Here is a 26,212-nt window from a genome sequence, read left to right as displayed (position 1 = left end):
TGCTGGCAATCACCATCAGACTTTACAAAGAACTTGTCTTCCGTGACAACCAAATTCTTCCTTTCACAGGTGCTTTAGGCTAAAGCTTCTGTGGCTTTCCCCAGCCCAGCCTTGTTGGATTCTTATTATTTCGACTAGCTTTTGGTGCTTTTAATCTGGAGATGACGTTGTCCACACACAAGTATCAGCTGATCTACAAGCTCACTTACACCTCACCCTGTGAACTTGTAGATCTTCTATTTTCTTTTCTTTTAAATTGTCTTATTTCTGTTGGTATTTGTGGGCCTATAATGACATGCATGAAATAGGGACACCAGGTTGAAAGTGGTTAACAGTCAAAAGTTTACTGTGTGCATTCAGACGCATGGCGTGTGTACACAAAATCACCTGCTGCGACCACGACTACATGCGGAGATGTGCGCGTGTGATAGCTGCTCCCACTCACAGCTCCCACTGTGTAATTTTCTCTCTGTGAGTCATCATTTAGTCAAGCTGCGTGTTTGTGGTTACCATAGTAACATGGTCATTTTGTGCACTGTGTGTGTGTGTGGTACACAGGTTCACCCTGAAAATGAAGAGTGGACGTGTTTCGAGCAGACTGCCAGCCTGGACATCAAGTCCTTTTTCGGCTTCGAGAGCACTGTGGAGAAGATCGCTATGAAGCAGTATGCTACTAGCATCAACAAGGTCCGTTAACACAACTACTAATTACCTACGTTGTAAAATCATGCAGTGGGGCGGCCATAGCTGAGTGGTTAGTGAGCCCGCCTAGGGAGCTGGGCTCACTAACAGGTTCGATTCCAGGCCAGGCCAGCATATGTGTCGATGAAATGAAATTTCTCCCTGAGCAAGACTCTTAACCCCTAATTGCTCACAGGTTCTCATTGGAAACAAGACCGCAAGGACTTTCATGAACGACCTGTTAAAAGGAATTATCCTTATAGTGTTAATTTTACTCAGTGTGTACAAATGGAACTACATGGACTCGGATAAATTAACACTGAGGATTTTACTGTGTACGGTACCTCTAACATTTCAACACTGCCAGGCATTCTCTCTCTCACACACACACACACACACACACACACACACACACACGCACACGCACGCACACACCAAAAAACAACAAGCGGGAAAACCAAATGTTTTGAAATATTTATTATTTCCTTCCCTAACTTTGAGTGCAGCAGCATTGTTATTGCAGACATAGCGCTCCTTCGCTGTGCAGTAAGTGGAGAAGCCCGAGCACAGTGGCAGAAAACCACTTAAAGCACGGTTATACTTGGCTGTACGCCAGTGTCACGTGTCAAAAAATAGCAGATCTACTTGTGATGCGTTGAGTGTGAGCTTCTGGCTCGGCTCTTCTCAGCGTGCATCACAGGTGTGTAACTAAGCATAAATCAGGCTTTAGTCTAAGGAGGCCCTTACGTTTTCAAGGATGCCTTGGAGACAAAATGAGTTGCATAAAATCACCATAAGGATTTCCTTAGGACGTTTGTAAAGGAAACTCCTTTAACATCTAAGTGTTTGTCCATACTTGATAGAAGGACCTTAGAATATTTTAAGAGACCTACATATACCACCAATCACATAGCAGCATTTCTAGCATTGATTTTGTCCGTTACTAGTTGTTATGGCTGGATTAAATGGACTTTTCATGATTGATTTGTGCTTTCCATTCTTCGAGTAGAAAAACGTTCTCCTCTTCTGTCCAGTTTGGCTTTATTTTTATTTTTTTGTGTGCTCTTTGTTGGCAGTTTTTCAGATGCTAACTAACACTGTTAATGATTCTATCACGTACTGTACGTTAACATTTAAAGATTATGTGAGTGAAGCAGAACTTCTTCTTTTTTTGCCAATGACTTGTTGTAACCATAGTAACTGAAGTGTACCTGTGCCGTCGTACGACAGTATCTACTATGAAAGCCTTGGTCAAAACAAAGATAACCGAAGAGAGGCTTAAGTTTGACACGTAATGTAATTTCTGCAACTGGGCACTGGTGTAAGAGTTACTTGTTGCATAAGATAATCTGGCCCATGCCGTCGTATAGCTTAAACAAGCTTGTGTAACCGCCTGCTGATCTCATTTGAGCTGGATACTGGTAATATAATTACACCTCCTGTCATTTACCTCTATGTCCCCATTACTTGCTACAACCACTTGACTGAATGAGCACACAGGACTTTCTTGTCAGAATCAGAATCAGAATCAGAATCAGGTTTATTGTCACATCAGTGACATCACAGGTTTACAAGGTAAAAAAGTGTGTAAAATTCGTTTTTGTACATCATTCCCATCGCAACGTTAAATTCCGTAGAAAGAAGAGTGGGGAGAGAGAAGAAGAAGAGGGGTAGGGGGCAAGTGGGAAGGAGATCGAACAAGAGAACAATAGAAGGCCAAAAACAAGTTATCTACATATTTACAAAGTACCTGAGATAAAGAAACAAACTAAGGTGCCTGAGCATAGCAGCAATGTATGTATACTGTGCATGATATACTTATAGACGCTAAGGTGCTTAGAGAGAAAAGAGCGCAATAAAAAAAGTTTGTGCGTTATACATGGGATTAAGGTGCAGAAGGTCAGTGCGTGTTCACCTAAGGGTGGACTGACCCTGGTATAATCCGCAAGTAGCTCCATGAGGGAGAGCAACAAAAAAAAAAGTAATATGTACCTGGTGTAGTCTACAGGTATGTCCGAGGGGGGAGCTAAGTCCAAGTCATTTTTCCCTGGTATAATCCACAGGTGTGTTCAGTAAGAGCCAGAAAAGTCTTTAATCATAGTGGATGTAGTAGATGAAGAAAACTTGATCTTTGTTAACATACCTGTGCCCTTGCTTGTCTGACATAGTTGTTTACTTTTTGTCCTCCCACTTCTAAATCCTTCTTCATCGCCACCTCCTCCACTGTTCCATTGCACCACTCCTCCCTCCTCTCCCTCACCTCAGGGCAAAGAGATCATAGAATTCTACCTGAAGGAACTGGACGATGAGGGAATCACCCACGTGCCCCGCTGGGCACCGTCCACCCCTCCCCTGACACCCCCCCCTGCCAGCCCCCTTTCCACCAGCCCACCTGTCCTGGTGGTCACGCCGGACATCGCCACCCCCCTGCCTGCCAGTGCCAAGGACGGCGCCACCCAGGACACCGCCAAGGAGGTCAATGCCAGCCAGGCAGACAGCCTAACGGAGGGCCAGGCTGAAGGTTGGTAATCACTGCTGAATGGGCTCTCTCTTTTATCTATGGGTAATATAGCTCTGGATCAGAGCGTTAGTGAGTTCCCTCTAACGCTCTGGAAGACCCCTCGCTCTGGCCATGTACAAGGAATTCCACTGCCCTGCCAGCGCTCTAGAGTAGTGAAAATAAACTAAACCATTTCGCTACTCACCGAAGCAAAGGCTGTTTTGTGTTGTTGAATGTCTATTCTCCAACCCCGCACGCCTAAACGCACCCCACCTACTCTGTAAAATACACTTTTTGGGCAGAAAATAAAATATGTCAGCGAGACGGACATTATTTGTATTTACTCCACAGTGCCCTCTACAGATCTGGGGGATTTGAACTTACCATTAACCAGAATGTAGAGGGCACTGTGGAGTAAATACAAATAATGTCCGTCTCGCTGACATATTTTATTTTCTGCCCAAAAAGTGTATTTTACAGAGTAGGTGGGGTGCGTTTAGGCGTGCAGGGTTGGAGAATAGACATTCAACAACACAGCCTTTGCTTCGGTGAGTAGCGAAATGGTTTAGTTTATTTTCACTACTCTAGAGCGCTGGCAGGGCAGTGGAATTCCTTGTACATGGCCAGAGCGAGGGGTCTACCAGAGCGTTAGAGGGAACTCACTAACGCTCTGAACCAGAGCTATGGGTAATATAACGTAATGCTCTCTTTTGGTTAGTCAAGTGAATAGAAGAATTGCACTGGGATCACATTTCATTACCTTTTGCTTGCGGTGTTTGACATTGCTATGATCACGTCAGATATTTCATGATATTTGTGTGTGGTGCAGACAAGCTGGATGCAGACTACATTAAACGTTACCTGGGCGACCTAACCCCTCTACAGGAGAGCTGTTTGATCAGACTACGCCAGTGGTTGCAGGAGATGCACAAAGGCAAGGTAATTCATGCACACACACACACGCACACACACACACACACACACACACACACACACACACACACACACACACACACACACACACACACACACACACACACACACACACACACACACACACACACACACACACACACACACACACAGTTTTCAATGACAATATTGAATACATGTATGAACATTATATTACACTTACAATTTGACTATGCACTGGAATTTAGCTTAAGTCCTAACCATGTGACCACAGAAGTTGAGTTTACTATTTTATTTTGTAAAAAGCTTGTTATAGCACACACACACACCTGAATGAATTAGGATTCATTTAATGAAGCCACTTAATCTACACGTCAGTTTGACACCCCTGCCTGCTTAAAGGAGGAGTTCACCCAAAAAATTACTTATTTTCTATCAATTGCACACCCTATGAAGCCTTGAATCCATGGATTTTTTTTTTTGTCGCATTCCTAAGCTAATAATTTGATTCCCGTCTCCTACCGGCTAATGTATCCGGTAGGAGACACAAAGTAGATTATTTGTGTCTCGTACCGGAAAAACACACGTTCATCAAATGATTGTCTTAGGAATGCCACAAAAACAAAAATAAATCCATGAAATCAAGGCTTCATGGGGTGTGTAATTGATAGAAAATAAGTAATGTTTTGGGTGAACTCCTCCTTTAAGCCTCTAAATGACTTCTGTATGTTTACCTCAGTTTGTATATTGTACATCCCACTATCTTTGTTTAACACTCTTGTCAAGATCCCTAAGGACGAGCACATCCTGCGTTTCCTGCGGGCCAGGGACTTCAACATGGACAAGGCCAGGGAGTTCCTGTGTCAGTCTCTGACCTGGAGGAAACAGCACCAGGTGGACTACCTGCTGGAGACCTGGACCTCACCACAGGTCCTCCATGACTATTACACCGGAGGCTGGCACCACCACGACAGAGGTAGGCAGCAGCTGCACCAACACGTGAGAGGGTGGGATGGGGTGTTGCTGTTTGGGTGCACTGCACCCACACTGACATACTTAACAATATTATGCATGTGTGTGGATATAGGTCACTTCATAGCTGGTCATGTCTATGTTGTCATACATGGATATGGAGACGTAATTGGAGACGATGATCTCCAAATACCCTCCAAGGCTCGAGTTACACACACTCAGAAATGCATCAAGACTAGCCTCGTTTTCTTGTTTCCTCCAGCCTACATGGTTTCTACTGATGAGGTTATTTAACCCATTGAGACCTGAAGCTGATTCTACATGTCTCCTAAATCTCAACAGTATTCTGAAAAACACATGTTTCTATATCAGTGGTGCTCAATCACCAAGGACCCCAACAATGATATGTATTTGGCCGCGGACCCCGATCAAAATATTTTGTTCCAGGGACCCCCAGAAGCAAAGATTTGAGTTAAAAATGTTCGCTTTAAAAATATATATATTCAAAGATTTGCACACATTTTTATGACTTTTCAAAAATAGCAGATCTACAAGCTCGTAGCGCGGCACTCGGTGCCGCGCTACGAGCTTGTATATCTGCTATTTTTGAATAGCCCAAAGTGTAAAATAATGCTTTTTAGCTCAAATCTAAAAATGACACAGTTCCAGGTCTTAATGGGTTAAAAAAAAAGTTGTGATATGCACAATTAGAGCTGGGTGCCGGAAAAACAAGATAATATACAGCAGTTACCAACCAACAGCCGACCGGATGTGTGTTAAGGCTTTGGCTTGTGTCAAACAGCGTTTGGTTGAAATCCTCTATTAAGGGCCTATAGTATGCACTACATACTGTAGCCTGATAACTGTGTGTTCTGCCAGATGGCCGTCCAATGTACATCCTGAGGCTGGGCCAGATGGACACCAAAGGACTGGTCCGTGCGCTGGGGGAGGAATCTCTGCTTAGACATGTGAGTAACATTTCTGCAACGTGCATTAAAAATTGACCCAAATGATCCCGTAAGGCTGTATGAACATCAACCACCCTCTTGTGTTCTCTTGTTGCAGGTGCTGTCCATCAATGAAGAGGGCTTAAGACGGTGCGAGGAAAACACCAAGGTGTTTGGTCGACCCATCAGGTAAACCTGCAGTGCTCACTCCTTTTTAACACTATTTTGATTTAGAGCTGTATTAATGTAGCATTGGTGTAGATACTTGACAGTCGCTCAATAAAGACTAATCCAATCCAAACCACATATTGTTCACTTAATAAACAAAACAAATCCAAAGATGTATTTAGTATTTTTAAATCTTTGTGAATCTTGATATACGATTGGCATATACATTTTCTCACTGTCAGGAGACTGTAAAATTGTACAAATACAAACAATGTTAACAATAATATGGTATTACACACGTCCTTGGTTCTGGTGACTGATATTGTCCATCTAATGCATGAGGGGGCTGTTTTAACTGCCTTTTTCTTTTCTTTTCTTTTTCTATTTTTTCATTTTCCAAACAAACATAAATGAAAAAAGTAATTGAAAAAACACGTCCCCCTCACACATTAGAAGGACAATATCAGTCACCAGAACCAAGGACGTGTGTTTTCAATCAATCTAACATGGTTAAAATGGAGTTTGAAGTTACAATAGGTGTTGTAGGAAGGATAAAATGAATATGAAATATCTAAATACTGAATCAAGGATTGTCTGGGGTGCACGCAAAAGCCTGAGTAGACATCAAAATGACCCCAAACATGTTTGAAAGCGAAAAGTGAAGAAATATCCCTTTAAGCTATTTGGGTTCATCCCAGGTTTATGATTTTAACATCTACAGTGAGCAAGTCCAGAAGAGTTTGAACTGCTACAAAAATCTAAAGTATGCACTAGAGAGAGAGAGAGACAGATAGACCTAATGGAGATGGTATCTCTTAGATCGTACAGTATCAGAATGGAGTGAGTGAGAGAGGTGGCTGGAAGAGAAGCCTTGCAGGAATGCATGTGAAGTGAGCTACGAGGGAGGGGGGGCTTACAGTGTTAGCCAGAGGCGCTTTCAACACTTAAAATTCATGTCTGTTTGACATGTTTACTAAGTGGTACGAGGGGGGGGGCTGGTTAAGACTGGCCACTGTATAGTACACTGTGTTCTGTTCCTGATGAAGCTGTTTAACGTCTTGAACTAACGGGCTTGAAAACCTGGTACTACATGGAATAGAAAAAATCATGTTTTCTTTTTTGTGACATTGCTCACACCAGTGTTGATTTTGACAGCAAATTTTGATTTAGTTTTGGTCATAGTCTTTTGAATAAAATTCTGTTTAGTTTTAGTCATCAGAAATGTTTAACTTTTTGTCTAGTTTTAGTCGACTAAATCTACAGTTGATTTTGTCGACAAAAATGTATTTTGGCAGTCCGTAATTGCAGATTTTATCCTTGGTTGCACGTTGAAAATAGCCGATCTACAAGCTCACAACGTGTCGCAGCGCGACGCGTTGTGAGCTTGTAGATCTGCTATTTTCAAAGCGAAACCAAACATAAAATGACGTGTCTTTTAGTTCTACTGGATCTCTTCTGCACTAGTCCCTAATTTCGTTTTCGTCAGTGAAAAAAAGGCAGTTCGTCGACGAAATCAACACTGGCTCATACAGTACTTAAAGTTTTATTCATAGTTTTGTGTGTGTGTGTGTGTGTGTGTGTGTGTGTGTGTGTATATAGCTGTTGGACATGTGTGGTGGATCTGGAGGGTCTGAACATGCGTCACCTATGGAGGCCAGGGGTGAAGGCCCTGCTGAGGATCATAGAGGTGGTGGAGGCCAACTACCCTGAGACACTGGGCCGTCTGCTGATACTGAGGGCTCCCAGAGTCTTCCCCGTCCTCTGGACACTGGTGAGACCCAGGAAGGAGATGCATGCACCGTGTACAGCACTGGTTCCCAAACCTTCTAGCTCAAATCCCCCCCCCCCCAAAAAAAAGTGCCGATCTACAAGATGCGACGCATTGTGAGCTTGTAGATCGGCTATTTTCACTACTTCTGAAACACTTGTTTTCTAATTCATGGATTTTTTTTGTTTTTCGTATTCAATTATTTTGAAAAATCTTTGAATTTGTATCAAACTTATGAAAATTATGCATTTTTTAAGGTCTGGAGGTCACTGGAACAAAATATTTTGAGACGGGGGGGTCCGCGGGCAAATATCTATAATTTTGGGGGTCCTTGACATGAAAAAGTTTGAGCACCACTGATATAGCAACATACGTTTTTCAGAAAAAAGAAATTTGTAGATTCGGCCTTGGGTCTTCATGGGTTAACATGAGTAACCTCTGTCCCTCCTCCATGCCAGGTGAGTCCGTTCATCGATGAGAACACCCGCAAGAAGTTTTTGATCTACGCCGGTAATGACTACCAGGGCCCTGGAGGAATGGTGGACTACATTGACAAGGAGATCATTCCTGACTTCCTGGGGGGAGAGTGCATGGTGAGTGTATGTGTGTGTGTGTGTGTGTTTAACTAATTTTCTGCCAATAACGCATATATGCGTTCTTTAGAATCCATCACTTGCCTGACAATTTTTATTTTTTTATTTTTTTTACATTTTTTTAATTTTATTTGACCCAAAGACCAAGGAGATAATTTTTCAAAGATCTAGACTCCTATCCACTTCCTTGTTAACTTAAAACTTAAAAATTCTGTATCTCGGCTCCTGAGTACTTTTTTAACACTTAACCTGCCTGAATTATTTCAGATTTTTTTGCAGTTGTCTGCCAGAGATTTTTCATTGAAATTAAAAAAGTACTATTGGCAGGCAAGTGATGGATTCAATAGAACGCATATATGGATGATTGGCAGAAAATGACTTAATTTCAATTAAAAATCTCTGGCAGACAACTGCAAAACATCTGAAATAACTCAGGCAGGTTAAGTGTTAAAGATAATAACAGCATTACTTCTTGATAAATATACTTGTAGTTTTGCTATTGCATTAGTAATTTCACTACTTGTTCCATGGTCAGAGATGTAGTTATCTAGTCGAACACCCACTATTAGGTCGATTCATCGCTGCTCAAAAGCTTTAATTGATGAGACAAGAGACACAATTGAGGTGTAATTATTTTTGTTGTTTTTATCGTATCTTTATTAAAATGTATGGTTTATTTTTCTACACAACAGAAGGACAAGTACAACAACCAAAATTACATAAACAACCGTAAACCAGTCCCTCCCTCCCACCTCACACAAAAAACTAAACAGGTAGACAATAGGAAAGAAACGACCAATAGAAGTAACCAATATGTACATAACAGACACAAACGGTAACAATGAAACAACTATAAGAAAAAAATACATAACAAAACTAAACTGACATTTTACACCACTGCTCATTTACAACATCATGTTCTTCTGTAGCACCAGGACCCATATTCCACAGAATTCTACCAGAAAGTTGGAAACTCAGTCTTTCCACATGTTACAATGCCAACTAGCTCTCTCAGCCCTGAGTCAAACTGTGGCACAGAGTCTGATTTCCACAGCGTCAGAATGCATCTCTTGGCAATGTTCATACCATACAGTACAGTACAGTACTGCTGCTGGGGTCGAGTGCTTCAAAGAACAGTGAATTGTCCAAGCAAAGCGTTTTGTGTGTGAGGAGCTACTGTATTTGTGAAACACCGATTACCATTGAAACACAAGACATGTCCAAAATGTGTGGGTTAGCCCACTAAGACCTGAGGCCGCATCTGTGTCACTTTTCTATTTGAGCTAAAAAGGCATTATTTTACACTTTGGTTATTCAAAAATAGATCTGCTATTTTTTGAAAAATCTTGAAAATATCTTTGAATAAAGTCTTTGAATATATATATTCTTTTAAAGCGAACATTTTAACTCAAATCTTTGCATCTGGGGGGTCCCTGGAACAAAATATTTTGAGATGGGGGTCGGCGGCCAAATACTTATCATTTTGGGGGTCCTTGACATGAAAAAGTTTGAGCACCACTGATATAGAAACATACGTTTTTTTCAGAATACTGAAAGTACCTTAAGCAACTTACATCTGCCGCACACTGGGAGACTTTGTAAAATGATTTGCCGCTGAGGGAGAAGCAATCAGTACAGTGTAGAATACCAACCACCTTAGAATGTCTTTTACTGACCTGATTGTGTGTGTGTGTGTGTGTGTGTGTGTGTGTGTGTGTGTGTGTGTGTGTGTGTGTGTGTGTGTGTGTGTGTGTGTGTGTGTGTGTGTGTGTGTGTGTGTGTGTGTGTGTGTGTGTGTGTGTGTGTGTGTGTGTGTGTGTGTGTGTGTGACTATACTTGCGAGGACCAAGTATAGTAGAATTTGAAGGAAATATACATTGTGAGGACCGTTTTCCTGGTCCTCACAAGACAAATGGTTGTTTTATAGTTAAAAAAAAAAGTTTTTAGAGATACGTTTACAAGAAAAACATTCAGGTCAGGATTAGACATTTAGAGGTTAGGTTTAGGGATTGGTATTAGAGTTAAACATGATTTATACTTAGTTGTGCTCCCAGTGTCATGCACCGAAAAACAGCCGATCTATAAGCTCACAACGCGTCGCAGCGCGACGCGTTGTGGGCTTGTAGATCTGCTGTTTTTCGGCTTTAGGCTTATGGCTAAAACTGGCAAAATATATGTATTTTTCAATGGCATTCATAAAATGGCTGTCCTAAAGCGTTGATGTCCTCACAATTATAGTAATACAAACCTGTGTGTGTGTGTGTTCTGATCATTTTGTCCTTGGCAGTGTGAGGTGCCAGAGGGTGGCCTGGTTCCCAAGTCCATGTACCGCACAGCTGAGGAGCTGGAGAACGAGGATGTCCGCCTGTGGACCGAGACCATCTACCAAACTGCCAGCGTCTTCAAGGGAGCTCCACACGAGGTCAGGCCCAACATAGAACACCTCCTCTTAGCACACGGGGGGGGGGGGGGGGGGGGCATAAAACACGGGTCTCAAACTGTGAAGGGAATCACTAGGGAGGGGAGGTAACAATGTCACACGAGCCAGATTTGTGTGTGGGCGGGGGGCGGTAATGTATAATGTAGATCAGTTTTGATCGTTCATGACAATAATGGCCACTGTGGTTTGTCCAGAGAGCGCTTCAGTGGTCCAGTGCTTCAGTTTATTTCTCTAGTCTATGACTGCCCCCTAGTGGATTTAGCATGTAACCCCTTGTGGATTTTGCATGCAAGGTTCTTAACCTGCTCCCTAAGACAGTGGTTCTCAAACTTTTTCGTGCCAAGGACCCCCAAATAGACACTTATTAGACCACGGACCCCCATTTGAAAATATAAGCCAGGGACCCCCATAATAGAAGATTTTTACGGCTCTCTAGCAGTGATTTCAACCATTTTAATCCCTCAGTTTGACATGCATTTAGGCTACGGACCCCCATTTAATGGCATGTATGTCTCTGGGACCCCAATTTATATTGTAAAATCAATGTTAATTTAACTCTGAGAGTGTACAAATGGAACCAAATGGACCCGTTAGGGTCCATTTGGTTCCATTTGTACACTCTCAGAGTTACAGACCCATAAGGGTCCATTGGTTCCCTGTCCATCATTTAGCTGGGGACCCCCTGGAACCCCCTCAAGTACCCCTGGGGGTCCCCGGACCCCACTTTGAGAACCAATGCCCTAAGAGAAATGGGACCTTGAATTCAGCCTTTAACGGGGCGCTGACTCCTTACGCAACCAATTAAAAGCATGCCCCCCCCCCCCCCTCTTTCGCAGACTGCCCTCAGTAATGTATAGGCAGCATTATGCAATCCATAACGGTCCGTGCTGCCGCCGTGCGCCATATGGATCCACTCTGCTGGAAACCTGTTTTATTTCAGGTTAATGAGCTTATGACCTCTCAAACAGATGTTCCCATCTCTCTGTTCTGTTCACTTTGCCGTCCACATCCTCTCTCTCACTCTCTCTCTCTCTCTCTCTCTCTCTCTCTCTCTCTCTCTCTTGTATAACATGTCTCTCATTACATATTCTGGCATTAATTGGTCGTTAACCCATTGAGACCTGAAGCCGATTCTACATGTCTCCTAAATCTCAACATTTTCTTGAAAAACGTTTGTTTCTGTATCAGTGGTGCTCAATCTTTTTCATGTCAAGGGCCAATGTATTTGGCCGCAGACCCCCATCAAAATATGTTGTTCCAGGGACCCCCCAGAAGCAATAATTTGAGTTAATGTTCGCTTTAAAAATATATATATTCAAAGATTTGCACACATTTTCACGATTTTTCAAAAATAGCAGATCTACAAGTTCATAGCGCGGCACTCGGTGCCGCGCTACCGCGCTATGAGCTTGTATATCTGCTATTTTTGAATAGCCCCAAGTGTAAAATAAAGCTTTTTAGCTCAAATCTAAAAATGACACAGTTCCAGGTCTTAATGGGTTAATCTTTCCTTTTTTCAAAATGCATTACTCTCATCGCTCACATCTTGTATCTCTCTCTACTCTCTTTCATCCTTCCCTCCTTTCCTCCTATGTCCACTTCCTCCCTCCACCTCCTGCAGCTGCTGATAGAGATCATCGATGCCTCCTCGGTGGTCACCTGGGACTTTGACGTGTGCAAAGGGGACGTGGTGTTCAACATCTTCCACTCCAAGCGGGCCCCACAGCCACTGCGCAAGGACCCCGTGGGGGTCAGCTCCCCGGGAGGCAACAATGTCCAGCTCATCGAAAGGTCGTGGACCCTGGGCCAGGATTACAGCATGGTGGAGTCCCCACTCAGCTGCAAGGAGGGAGAGAGTGTTCAGGTAAGAGAGTGTGTGTGTGTGTGTGTGTGTGTGTGTGTGTGTGTGTGTGTGTGTGTGTGTGTGTGTGTGTGTGTGTGTGTGTGTGTGTGTGTGTGTGTGTGTGTGTGTGTGTGTGTGTGTGTGTGTGTGTGTGTTGGTTCTGTGTTGTATGAATAATTATCAGCCTGAGCTTGAGATGGCTTTATAGGAGTAGTTCACCCCAAAAAATACTTATTTTTTTATCAATTACACACCCCATGAAGCCTTGAATTCAAATTGAGATTTGTTTTGTTTTTGTCACATTCTTGTGACGGATTACAAAATCAACATAAATTGCAGAGTGAAATTACATTTAAATGGCAAAGCAACAGAGACGAGAACACAAGGGCCAAACAAACAGGACCTTCAGGGAGTCTCAGAGGTTAGGGAATATACGGTAGATGGGCTTTTAAGCTGGATTTATATCATTGGGTAGGGATAGTAGACCTAGAGAGTTTGTTACACAGAAGGGCGGCAGTGGCAAAAGCATGAACCCTCTAATGCAGGCGTCTTTAACGCTTTTCAGGCCAAGGCCAAGGCCAAGGCCTTAGCTTAGAGAGAGAGAGATGAAGCAGGGACCTCCACTACATATTGGATTTGTGTTAAATGTGTATTTTCTGACATTTAACAACTTAAACCTTCAATACTTTGTAAACTTGACCTATACTTGGTCTGCTCTTTTTTCCCTGTACACCACACCAAACCTCTTCGCCGATGCTGTCCCGTCTGTGACGCGTTGTGAGCTTGTAGAGCTGCTATTTTCGGGGCTAGTGTTCCCACAGAATAAGGATGCGAGGGTTCAAGTGGTTAATGTAAATTAAATTAAAAAAAGAAAGTCCCTATCACACAAACATTTGGCGTTTGGCGGCCCCCCTGCAGTATCTCTGAGGGGGTCCTCGGAGATACGTTGTGTTAAGCTCACTTAACACATGGGGTGCCAGCATTTTTTCATAACAACTTACGTTGGGTGCCAGCATTCTCCCCATTGACTGCGCTTTACTGTTTAAAGCTCTAGAATCCACGACGAGCAAATCCATGTAAAAAAAAGCATCCATTCATTATATAGAGGTCTCGTACAATCGGGGGGAAAAAATTAAAAACATTCGGAAATCCGTTCCATAGTTGCAGCCAGTTGAAAATACATTGTAAAAAAAAAAGTACACAGGAGCCGAGATACAGGCTTTTGAAGTCATAAGTTAACCAGGAAGTGGATGGGAGTCTAAATCTTCGAAAAATGATATCTCCTGTTGGTATGGATTTCATTGTTTTTTTCAAAAACAGTATATATACGGTTTTGGCACTCCATGGTTGTAATTTAAAAGAAGTATATATACGGTTTTGGCACCCAATGTGTTAAACGGTAATTAAAAACTAAGGTAAACTAATTGTAAAAAAAAAAAAAAAAGTGATAGTAGTGGGATTATTTCAGACATAACGATGAACCCTCTCCCCCCATGCTGTCCCCAGGGCTCCCACATAACCCGGTGGCCAGGTTTCTACATCCTGCAGTGGAAGTTCCATAACATGGCAGCCTGCGCCGCCACCAACCTCCCCCGTGTGGACGAGGTGCTGGCCTCCCTGCAGGTCTCCTCGCACAAGTGTAAAGTCATGTACTATACCGAGGTGCTCGGGTCCGAGGACTTCAGGTTGGTAACTGTGTGTTTTTGTTTGTGTGTGACAGAGAGAGTGAGAGAGAGAGAGAGAGAGAAAAGATGTGTCTTTATATCTAAGCCACACGTTGGTAATATATTTATGCAGATTTGTTCACTATGGTGTCGTAGAGCTGTTTTTATTGTGTTATTATTATTGACATTATGACACTGGCTTCTTTGACTCTTAATTTCTCACTTGTGTCTTGTTACAATCTACCACATAGTACCATTATGAAATATCATATTTCCATGAATTAAATCTGCAAAATGACTTTACAAATTCACGAGCATCAGGAATTGTCCATAAGCCCTGACCTATGAAATAGGATCCTTCCCCTCCCTGTAAGACTTATTTTTATGTAGCACCACCAGCCTCTTCTTTTCAATGCTCTTCTGTTCTTTCACTCACCAACCAACCCCTCCTTCTCTCTGTCTCTTCCTGTGAAGAACGGCTTGCTGTGATGTGCAGAGTTTGTAAGTGGCCCAGTGACTTTGCCCCCTTTTTGTTCCCCGTTATCTTTAGCTTAGCGTCATTGCTGCTTTTTGTGGCTGCTAATTTCATTGGCCCTTCTCTAGCAGTTTACAGGAAAGGAGATGCTCGTTTGCATCCCTGTTGCAAATGGCTCATTAGCGTCAGCTAAGAGTCCTGCCATAGCCTTTCTCAATGCTTTCTCAATGCACCTTGCTTGCATTGGAGAAAAGGTCCTCGCACTGAGGCTATGGTCTTACTATCCACTTGCTGGCCTATTAAAGCCAAATTGCTTGCATGACTAACAATATAAGTGTACTTGATGGTTTGAGTCAATTATGTGTGTCCACCCACATACACTTATATCAACTGTATTTGTTGTTCTGCCACCATCTAATTTGCACTACCAACCTAACAAACCCCACTTTGCTGTTTTAGCACTATTACAAACAGTGAGTGCCATGTAACTCGTTCAACAGGATATTTTGACAATGTTAACCCATTGAGACCTGAGGCCGATTCTACATGTCTCCTAAATCTCAACAGTATTCTGAAAAACGTAGGTTTCTATATCAGTGGTGCTCAATCTTTTTCATGTCAAGGACCCCCAAAATTATATGTATTTGGCCACGGACCCCCATCAAAATATTTTGTTCCAGGGGACCCCCAGAAGCATAGATTTGAGTTAAAAATGTTCGCTTTAAAACATATAGTATATATTCAAAGATTTGCACACATTTTCACAATTTTTCAAAAATAGAAATGACACAGTTCCAGGTCTTAATGGGTTATATAACGAGGTATTACATGAGGGTATTGTTGATAAATGAATTCAATCAGAACCCAAGTCTCTCATTCACTGTATTTTGATAGAGGTTGTCTGATATATCAGATTGACCGATATATCTGGCAGATATTTGCATTTTGCACCATATCAGGATCGGTGGCTAAGGATGCTGATATGGCAGATTATTTTCCTCACAATTTAAATCAAGTTTTTTTTGTTTTGTTTCAAAATAGACGATTGTGCACATAATGGATATAGATGTTAATTATCCAGTGTAGGCCTAATACATTTTTATTTATTTATTTTTAAATTTTGTTGGGCCTTTTCTGCCATCATTTGATAATACAGTGGAGATTGCCCGGAAACAGGGAAAAAGTTGGGAGTGACAGGCAGCAAAGGTCTGCCTGAGGTCCAAACCTGAGACTCTTTTGGTATCCAATCTCACCCAATACCAGTGTTTTGTCTTGGTATCCATATTCTGTTAGAGCCTGAACCTTGAATGTCTCTTCTGTTTCAATGTGGCTGCATGGTTCTCAGCCTGCACCATGATCACTGGGTTGGATATAGAGCAGTGGTTCTCAAACTTTTGATATGATATCAAAAATTTATATGCATTTGGCCACGGACCCCCACCTGAAAATATGTTGTGCCAGGGACCCCCAGAAGCAAAGATTTGAGTTCAAAATGTTCGCCTTTAAAAAAAAAAGATTTAAAGATTTGCACACATTTTCGATTTTTCTCAAAAATAGCAGCTCAAGCTCATAGTGCGACACTCAGTTATATATCTGCTAGAATAGCCAAAGTATAAAACATGGTTAAAGTGGTTAAAATGATTGTTATGCTATATCAGCTAATTCTGCTGGGGACCCCCCCCCCCCCTGGTACCCCGCCAAGGACCTCTGGTCTGGACTTCGAGAACCAAATGGGATAGAGCACGGGCTGTGCACAGAACAAATGCACACAGTTGGTTCACTGGCAGACTTGGTACTGTAGCTCAAGTTTTGGAGACATTTGAAATGTAAACGGCTAAAGTGGTAACATGCAAACTAACGGCACTCTTTCCCGTCGTTCCTTTTCTCCCCCCCATCCTCTCCATCTGTCCTCAGGGGCTCAATGACCAGCCTGGAGTCGAGCCACAGCGGCTTCTCTCAACTCAGCGCCACCTCCTCCAGCCAGTCGCAGTCTAGTTCCCTGGTCTCCAGATAGATAATGGAAGCGGAGTACTACGCCTCTGGACTGCGACACCCGCAAACCCATTCTCCTTTTTTTTCTAGTTCACCCTCAAGCCAACTACTCTCCGTCCCTCCCTCCTTCTTATGACTCTGTATTTCTAGTCAGTCACAATGTGGAACTGAAGTATGCTTGCACAAACAGAGGAGAAAGAGAACAAATCCAGAGGGAAACAAGTTAAAACACGGACTGTGTACCGTTTTTAAAGGGCTGTTCTTTTGCACAAAGGCCATGTATTTTTCTCGCCTGGACATCTCTTTCAGGATACAGGTAGAATCTGAACATAATCGGGACAAGTTTGCTTTGTGTCTCTTGCCAAGAGAAAGGCTAACAAGTTATTGACTATCAACTTAGTTGATAGTCTGGTGCCTTCAGGGCACTGAAAGAAGCAATATGTTCTTCTGCGGAAAACGGTGGGACCCGTTGAAGAAACAGGAGGCACTGTTACGTGTATCCATCTGCACTTAAACACACGCACGCACGCGCACACACACACGCACGCACGCACGCGCACACATACACACACACACACACACACACACACACACACACACACACACACACACACACACATGCACATACACATACACATACACACACATACACATACACATACACATACACATACACATACACATACACATCTCATTGTGCATGGGACTAAGAAGACTGGATGGGATGTTATGCACACGCACGCACGCACGCACGCACGCACACACACACACACACACACACACACACACACACACACACACAGATACTGTACATACTTGCTACACGTGCAAAAATCCACAGTCTTTGCCATATCACCAGTGGGGTGTGTTTAACCTGGGTTTGGGTGGTTGGTATACACTCTTGGGCTAAATAGCATTTGCTAATACTTTTTTTTAGCATTTGTTTAAACCTACACAGAGTACCGGATTGGAGGAATTTACCACAACAAATCAATACAGTTAAGTAAGTTGTTAAAAAATGACAAGAAATCAATACTTCCTTGTGAGAGTTTAAGCCTGGCATTCATAATGTGGTCTCATGTGGTGAACCTCAACCATTTGGCAGCTGAGTAGGAGTAGGCTAAAAATCAACGATGAAATGCTTTTTCTAATGCTGTTTGACCCAGGAATGGTTCTTGACGAGGTAATCTGCTAGAAGCAATAACCTGAGTTTGTACTTTGTGAAATATTTCTATTTATCTTGAAAAATGTCCAGAGAGGCTTGTTCACTTGGGTGCTTAGAACAGAGACCTTCCAGTCATGTGGCAATCACAGGCAGACTGATGGGCAGAGAGGTCGGCCAGCTAATGTGGAAAATGGATACATTATGTGATGTAGATATCTCAAATTTGCTATCATGCGGTTTCCATTTGAATCCGAACTGAATGGGAAATAACATTTATTTATTAATAAAATATATTTTTAACCCAGATCATTATTGGAATGGCCACTGTTTCGTTCCTGTAAAGATGCTAAGGAGAGAGAGACAACCTTGTCATTGATTTATATGATTGTGCTACTGATTGGTTTGCCAATGTAGATTGAGCATGCATAAAACGAATGTTATGTTTAGATGGAGCTTATCATTTGCTACTGCGCCTTTTTAGAAATGTATTGATACTGTACATGTACTAGTGTTTAATTAAGTTTGTTACTGTTTTGGGAGGTTGATGCGGTGTTGTGTGTTGCTGTATGCGGACACGATAATGGGGGTTTACATTTCCGAAATACTTCTAGTGATTTGAGAGCCATGTGTGAGTTTAGCCAAACTTGTTTTTCTCTCTTGTGGATTACTACTTTGGTAGATCAACTGTGGAATAAATGATACTGCGTCTAAGCAAAACATAAATACTAGGTCAATCTATACACAGTTGCCTACATGATGTGTTTCAGTCAAAGAAGCCTAAAGTTAAGCACATCGTATCACACTGGGCTAAACATCCATTTCAACAGTAGAACTGTGATAATGGAGTTTTGAAGACAATGCCGATGTGTACTCCTTACAATGGACCAGTGGCGTGCACAGACATTTTGAGGGGCAGGTGCTCAAGTAAATTATACTTTTTTTTTTGTTTACTTGGTCTGCTCTTTTTTTCCCTCTACACCTATACCTCTTTGCCAAAAATAGCCGATCTACAAGCCCACAACGCCTCGCAGCGCGAGGCGTTGTGGGCTTGTAGATCTGCTATTTTTGGCTAAAGTTCTCCTCAGAAAAGGGATGCTAGGTTTCGAGTGATTATGGTAAAAAAGAAAAATCATATCACATAAAGATTTGGCGGACCCCCTGTAGTAACTCTGAGGACCCCCTAGGGGTCCCGGACTCCCTGTTGAAAAAAACTTTTTTTTTTTTCAAAAGGGCACTTCTGGTCAAGAGGGCAAAGGGCCGGTGCTCTAGCACCACCTAGAGTCTATCTGCAGGTCCCTGCAATGGACAACAAATTGGTTCAAACATTTTGTGCTTACAGATTTACATTTTATTGGAAATCCCCCTTCCCCCTCAAACTTACACAAACATTTCTCTTGTGTATCACCGCCTTATGTAACGGCAACTTTGGGACTTGGATTTTCCCAGATAGGGGACTCATTTCCATAAATCATTCCCTCTTAGCTTGTTCTTAACTCCTATACAGGAACGCTGCTGTTTTCAAACCATGTAATGAAAAGGTCAGTGGTTGATGATTCTGTGATATCCAATCTGTCATTACTCGCAATAACATGAAATGCTTTACTAAGAAAAGCTGCTTAGAATGAGGGCTGTTTGTTGATTGAGGGAGTGAAAGGATGAGGAGGATGTATGTTCAAAACGGTGAGAATATATGCTTCTAAACTACTTTTATCTAACTTTCTGAAACGTCTAAGTCTAAAGTTTCCCCCTCTCTTTACAATTCTTTAACCCTTTCAGGCCGAGAACGCATCTGTGTCATTTTAAGATTTCTTTGGCTATTCAAAAATAGCAGATCTACTATGAGCTTGTAGATCTGCTATTTATTTATTTTTTATAAATCGTGAAAATGTGTGCAAATCTTTGAATATCTTTTTTACCGTAGCAAACATTTTTAACTCTGTTACAACTTCTGGGGGGTCCCTGTAAAAAAATATTTTGAGATGGGGGTCCGCGGCCAAAATTCATATTATTTTGGGGGTCCTTGACATGAAAAAGAACCACTTATTATAGCAACATATATATATATATTGTTTAAACTAGGACTGAGAAGACATTTGTAGAATCCCCCCAGAAGCAAAGATTTGAGTTACAAATGTTTGCTTAAAAAAAAAAAAAAAAAATTCAAAGATTTGCTAAAATTTTCACGATTTTTCAAAAAAAATAGCAGATCCGCTATTTTTGAATATCCAAAGAAATCTTAAAATGACACAGATACGTTCTCGGTCTGAAAGGGTTAAGGGGATTTGATCAGTAGTTGGTGGATCTCATTCATTGGTTCTCCTCATGAACCAATAAGTGGCATCAGTTCTAAACACAATCACTCAAATCTTTTTTTTTTTTTTATCTCTGTCTTTACCACACATGCACTCCAACTTTCTTTCAAGTAACTTTTTATGTAGGCCTTCAAGTAGTGTGGGTACATGCTCTGGAAAAGTTGGCTTACAAAAGTGTAGCATTGAAGCCATAGCTAAATCCCCATGTGTTACCTAGCTGTCCCTCATGGCTAATTATCTCCGCCATGACAAAGGTAATGGGGAGATTATTATTTCGTCCCTGTCTGTCTGTCCAGGGCTAATCCTTGCAAATCGCTGGACCGACCATCACCAACTTTCTTGTGCCAGTGGGCCAAAAGTGTGTATATTCTTTGAAATATTTAAATATTGATTGATTTTATAATGGAAGTCGATGGGGATCGGATCTGGCTGAAACCTTGCCCGAATATGGAGTCATATTGCACAATGCACATGCATCATACATTGCTCAAATAAATTAAGGGAATACTTTGATCACTTAATCCTTTGAGCAGTTTTCGTGTCACAAAAATAAATAAAAATAAAGTCATGTGACAAAGTAGGTCTATTGTTTGTTTTTGTCAGGTGACAGTCATATGCCAAAATAAGGCCTAATGTATACTTGGTCGCACACCAGTGTCACTTGCTGACACATTCATATCATTGCTAGCTTGAAGATTTGTCATTTTCAGCAGGTGATGTAGATGTGACTGTACACATCTTTAGAACGGTCCTTCATAGGTTTGTTTGCGCCAGTTCTCGCCGTTGTTCTAGCCCATTCATTGCATTTAAAAGAGTCCAATAGGTAGGGGGCGATCTCCGATCGAGTCTCATTTACAGATGAGTGCTATAATGCGTTACACTGTCCAACGTACCCGTTTTTCATTTCTTGCTTCCTTTCTCACATTGTATCTTCATCTTTTGACATACAATCATTATGTAAAATGGTGCCTTTAAAGTTTTTGACTTGCGATGCAAGTTGGAAATGCATGCCCCACTACGTTGTAGCTGTTGTGCCCCCTTGTACCCATATATGGGCATATCGATTAGATCCGAATAACTCCGATCACCGCACTCCCTCGGTAACTACAGACACAAACATACACAGAGATTTCGCGCATTTATAGTTGGAGGTTGTGTTCAACTGAATTCAAAAACTTGAAGACATTGCTATGGCTGACGAGCCATTACACTTAAATCACAAACTGACTGAAGGGAAGGTTATTTCTTTCCCACTGTGCTGGCTTGTAAGCCGTGGACAGGCCTGCACAAATCGGTGTTGTTAGGCAACGGTTAGTGTCAACTAGATCTCAGCCAGCCCATTATATAGGGTTTATTTTATTGTGTCTTAGGGATAGAGATAGACAGAGGCAGATATATAGACTGACAGAGACAGGGAGATAAGAGACAGACCGACTGAAAGAGATAAGAGACAGATGAGTGAGACAGACGAGAGAGAGAGAAAAGAGCAAGTTAGACGTAAGAGTCAAGAAATTGAGAGTCAAGAGAGTAGCCACCACACCATGGAGCGTGGACAACCTAGAGAGAGACGACCTAGGAACCGGTCTAACCCAGAACACCGCTTCTTACGCCGCAACGTCATCAGCGACTCCACTGCTACGGCTTTGGACCTTCCTTTACCCAGCAACATACCTGTCCTCGCTCCCCAACGTCCTCCTTTCCACGAAGATGCTCCCGGAACGGTACAGGCTGCTGCCACAGCTCGCATATCTCAGATTGAACCCAGCGTGCCCCTGACAGAGGACTCTGCCAGGGGAATCAGTGATCAAGGAAACAGACAAGAAGTGGTTATAGTGGACACGGCCACCAATGAACAACAGGCTATTGTAGCGCAAGACACCTGTGACAGAGATGTGGAGGAAGGCTCGGCACCCAGTCTAGCTGCAGAAGCGCTGGGTCAGTCCAGACAAGAAGAGAGCACAGATGAGGTGAAAGTACAGAGAGAGGGAGAGGACGAAGAGAAGGATTCTGCCAAGGCACAGGCAGAGGCAGAGACCAAAGAACACGAGAGAAAAGTTAAGGAAGACATCGAGGAGGCCAAGACCAAAGCGGTGGGAACATCGCCAGATGGGCGCTTCCTGAAGTTTGACATAGACATTGGTCGTGGTTCCTTCAAGACTGTCTATAAGGGAGTGGACTCTCAGGAGAACATTGAGGTTGCGTGGTGCGAGCTGCACGATCATAAGCTGTCCAAGTCAGACAGACAGCGGTTCAAAGAGGAGGCAGAAATGTTGAAGGGACTGCATCATCCAAACATTGTCCGTTTCTGTGACTCTTGGGAGGACCCCACTAAAGGCAAGAAGTGCATTGTGTTGGTCACTGAACTCATGACTTCTGGCACACTCAAAACATATCTGAAGCGGTTCAAGGTGATGAAGATTAAACCACTACGGAAATGGTGTTTACAGATCCTCAAGGGGCTACACTTCCTGCACACTCGGGTTCCTCCTATCATCCACAGGGATCTCAAGTGTGACAACATCTTCATTACAGGTCCCTCAGGGTCTGTCAAGATAGGAGACCTCGGACTGGCCACACTCAAGCGGGCATCGTTCGCCAAGAGTGTCATAGGAACCCCTGAGTTCATGGCACCTGAAATGTATGAAGAGAAGTATGACGAGTCGGTGGATGTGTATGCCTTTGGAATGTGCTTGCTGGAGATGGCCACCTCCGAGTTCCCTTACCAAGAGTGTCAGAATGCTGCACAGATCTACCGCAAAGTCACCAGTGGGGTGAAGCCATGCAGCTTTGACAAGGTGGCCTTTCCTGAGTTGAAGGAGATCATTGAGGGATGCATTTGCCAGAACAAAAATGAAAGGTACTCAATCAAGGACCTCCTGAACCATGCCTTCTTCCAAGAGGAGACGGGGTTGCGCGTGGAGCTGGCAGAGGAGGATGATGGAGAGATGGAGGCCATCATGCTGCGGCTGAGGATTCAGGATTCTGAGAAGCTGAAGGGTAATTACAATGTCAGTGAGGCTATCGAATTCTCCTTTGACCTAAGCAAGCACTTGCCGGAGGACGTGGCACAGGAAATGGTGGAGGGTGGCTATGTGTGTGAAGGTGACCATAAGACCATAGCCAAGGCCATAAAGGACAGGGTGGCCCTCATCTGTTGGAAGAGAGCACAGAGGCAGAACAGGAGAATCAAAGAACAGCAGGGTCAGTTGCCACCATTACAACAGCCAGGCCCACCACCCAGCACAGAAGCTCCTCTACCAGCCTCACAGATTGGGCAGCAGCCTGCATCCTATGTCCCACTTCAGCTGAGCCAACCACCTACTCAGCAGATGGCTCCTCAACCCACATCCCAGCTGGGCATTCAGACACCCATCTATAACACTCCTCAACTAGTCCAACCCGCAACACAGACCTACGTGCCCCAGCCCACAGTGCCGGTCCCAACCTCAGCTGCAGGACAGGGCCAAAGCGTGGACCCCATCCAGCCAGAGTCGGAGGAGTCTAAGTTGGATGAACAGTCACAGCATGTCAGTGGAGCCAGTCAAATGACAGACAGACCCCCGATTTCCTATATTCTCCCAGAGCCCCAGCCTGCTCAGACCGTGATGTCATACGTCTCTCTGCCCAATCAGCAGCTTAATTCCCAGGCATCTTACACTCATACTCAAACAGAGCAGATACAGCAACAGCTGTCCTCAGCATCCATGCTTGGCGCCAGTGATCACAGCTCACCATCGCAATGTTGTCACCAGACGGTCAACTCCCAGCCGGCACCATCTGCCACCATCCCTCCCACTTCCATCTCTCCTATAGCTGTGTCCCAGATCCTCCAGCATTCACACGCCTCTATCCCTCCTGTGTCTGGGCCTCTGAGTGGTGCTGCAGTCACCATTTCTCATGTAGCCCCTGCTATAGCCAGTAGTACCGCTGGGACTGTCTCTGCTTCAGAGCAGCAGCCTGTCACCAGTGCTGTTGCACAGCTCACCACCTCCCAGTGTCAGCCTGTTCACAACTCCATCCCTGCTGCTCAGCTTGTTCCTGCCCAACCACCACCGTCTACCAGCCAGAACCAGGCCCAGCCAGTAGAGCCAGAGGAGGCTGAGTACAAGGACCCTGGTATAGATAACATTCACATTCTGGATAAGAAGCTCCTTTCGCTTTTTAAGGACCAGAGTTCTGCCACCACCACTTCCTCAGCAGAACCCTCTCAAAATGCTGGCACTCTCTCTCCCTCTGCTGGGACTTGTTCCTCTCCACCTGGAGCAGCCATAGTACCTCCAACCAATCTCGGCTCAGGAGAACAGAGTACCATTGGCCCCACTGCACCCTTGACCGCCCCACATCCTCCCTACAGTGGTGCCAGGCCAGGGCTTCCGACTGAGGGCAGCAGTTCTCTGCAGAGTGCTGCTCCTCTAACACAAACTGGAGCTCAGCATCTACAGGCTCCAGTGGAGCAACCAGCAGGAACGTCTGTGTTAATGCCACCGCCTGGGGAAAGTTGCATGTCAGATACAACCTTGGGAAGTTGCCTGTCAGATGCAGCCTCAGGTCTCAGCGATGGCTATGAGGGGAATTCTGCATCAGGACGCCGCCATGAGGGCCATCAACGGCAGTCCGTGCGCAGCCGCTCTCGCCATGACAAGACTGCCAAGGCTAAGCTCAATGTTCTCAATATTTCTAAAGGAGACAGAGTCGCAGAGTGCCAGTTGGAAACGCACAACATGAAGATGGTGACCTTCAAATTTGATCTTGATGGTGATAATCCAGTGGAAATTGCACAGGTCATGGTTGAGAATGATTTCCTCCTGGAGAGTGAGCGGAATTACTTCATTGAGGAGGTCCGCAAGGTCATAGAAATGGCTGATGAGATAAGAGAGAGCATGAAAGAAGGCTTCACTCAGATGAGTGATCAGCAGCAACCAGAGCTAACTCCTACAGGCATTGCTACCAGCATTCCAGCCCAGGTGTTTCACTCAGCTGGGCGCCGGTTCATAGTCAGCCCTGTTCCAGACTCATATCTCCGAATGGGTCCCCCTACAGCTTGCCCAGTGAGGGTGGGTCTCTCCCTGTCTGCTCCATCTAGCACTGTGCAGCAAGTCTTCAGTGAGATGAGACAGACACATGGAGAAAAATACGCCACTGTAACCCCACCTCCCACTGAGCCAGAGCTGAGTGTTCTGTCCTCTCAGGCTGAACTCGACCCAAATTCTAGCCATGCCATGGCTTCTCCGCAGGTCGCTTCTCCCACCATCACTACCTTCACCCTGCCCGTTGGGTCTGTCACCTCCACGCCAAGCTTCTCTCTCTCCCCATCAGCTGGCAGGGTTATCCCTACATTGTCCCCAGCCTCCACACCCGCCACTGATGATCTGAGCCCACAGTCGCAGCCTTGTCACCAAACGGTCCCCTCCCAGCCAGAACCATCTGCCACCATCCCTCCCCCCTCTTCCACCATCGCCCCCTCAGCTTGGTCCCAAATCCCCCAGCAGGCCTCTATGCCTCCTGTGTCTGGGCCTCTGCTGAGCAGTGCTGCTGTCCCCATTTCCTCTGTAGCTACTGCTACAGCCAGTACCCCTGGGACTGTGTCTGCTTCAGAGCAACAGCCTGCCACCTGTGCTGTGGCCCAATACACCACCTCTTATTGTCAGCCTGTTCCAACTTCCATCCCCGCTGCTCAGCCTGCCCAACCACCACTGTCTACCAGCCAGAACCAGGTCCAGCCCCTGTCCCAGGCCCAACCAGTGGAGCCAGAGGAGGTTGAGCCCCAGAGTAAGGATCCC

The 26,212-nt window shown here is 44.0% G+C and overlaps 1 protein-coding gene across 2 annotated transcripts in view; it reads left to right on the top strand.

The window, feature by feature from the left end:
- LOC311035772 (SEC14-like protein 1) overlaps positions 1–18,426 on the top strand; it is a 44,902-nt gene extending 26,476 nt beyond the window's left edge. The window contains exons 5-17 of one of the 2 annotated variants that reach the window (XM_084044204.1): positions 559–687; positions 2,947–3,202; positions 4,011–4,120; positions 4,880–5,069; positions 5,945–6,033; positions 6,131–6,201; positions 7,780–7,951; positions 8,407–8,541; positions 10,829–10,963; positions 12,603–12,845; positions 14,331–14,509; positions 14,963–14,989; positions 16,878–18,426. In XM_084044204.1, coding sequence (XP_083900330.1) covers positions 559–687; positions 2,947–3,202; positions 4,011–4,120; positions 4,880–5,069; positions 5,945–6,033; positions 6,131–6,201; positions 7,780–7,951; positions 8,407–8,541; positions 10,829–10,963; positions 12,603–12,845; positions 14,331–14,509; positions 14,963–14,989; positions 16,878–16,977 — 1,836 coding nt within the window. In that variant the 3' untranslated portion in view covers positions 16,978–18,426. The remainder of the gene's footprint in view (positions 1–558; positions 688–2,946; positions 3,203–4,010; positions 4,121–4,879; positions 5,070–5,944; positions 6,034–6,130; positions 6,202–7,779; positions 7,952–8,406; positions 8,542–10,828; positions 10,964–12,602; positions 12,846–14,330; positions 14,510–14,962; positions 14,990–16,877) is intronic. The other variant, XM_084044205.1, reaches the window with a different exon arrangement.
- The last annotated feature ends 7,786 nt before the right edge of the window (positions 18,427–26,212 follow it).

Source organism: Gymnoscopelus microlampas, assembly GCF_963454915.1.
Source record: "Gymnoscopelus microlampas genome assembly, chromosome: 2".
Lineage (NCBI taxonomy): Eukaryota > Metazoa > Chordata > Actinopteri > Myctophiformes > Myctophidae > Gymnoscopelus > Gymnoscopelus microlampas.
The sequence above is the reverse complement of the archived record's forward strand: the minus strand, read 5'-3'. Positions and strand labels throughout refer to the sequence as shown.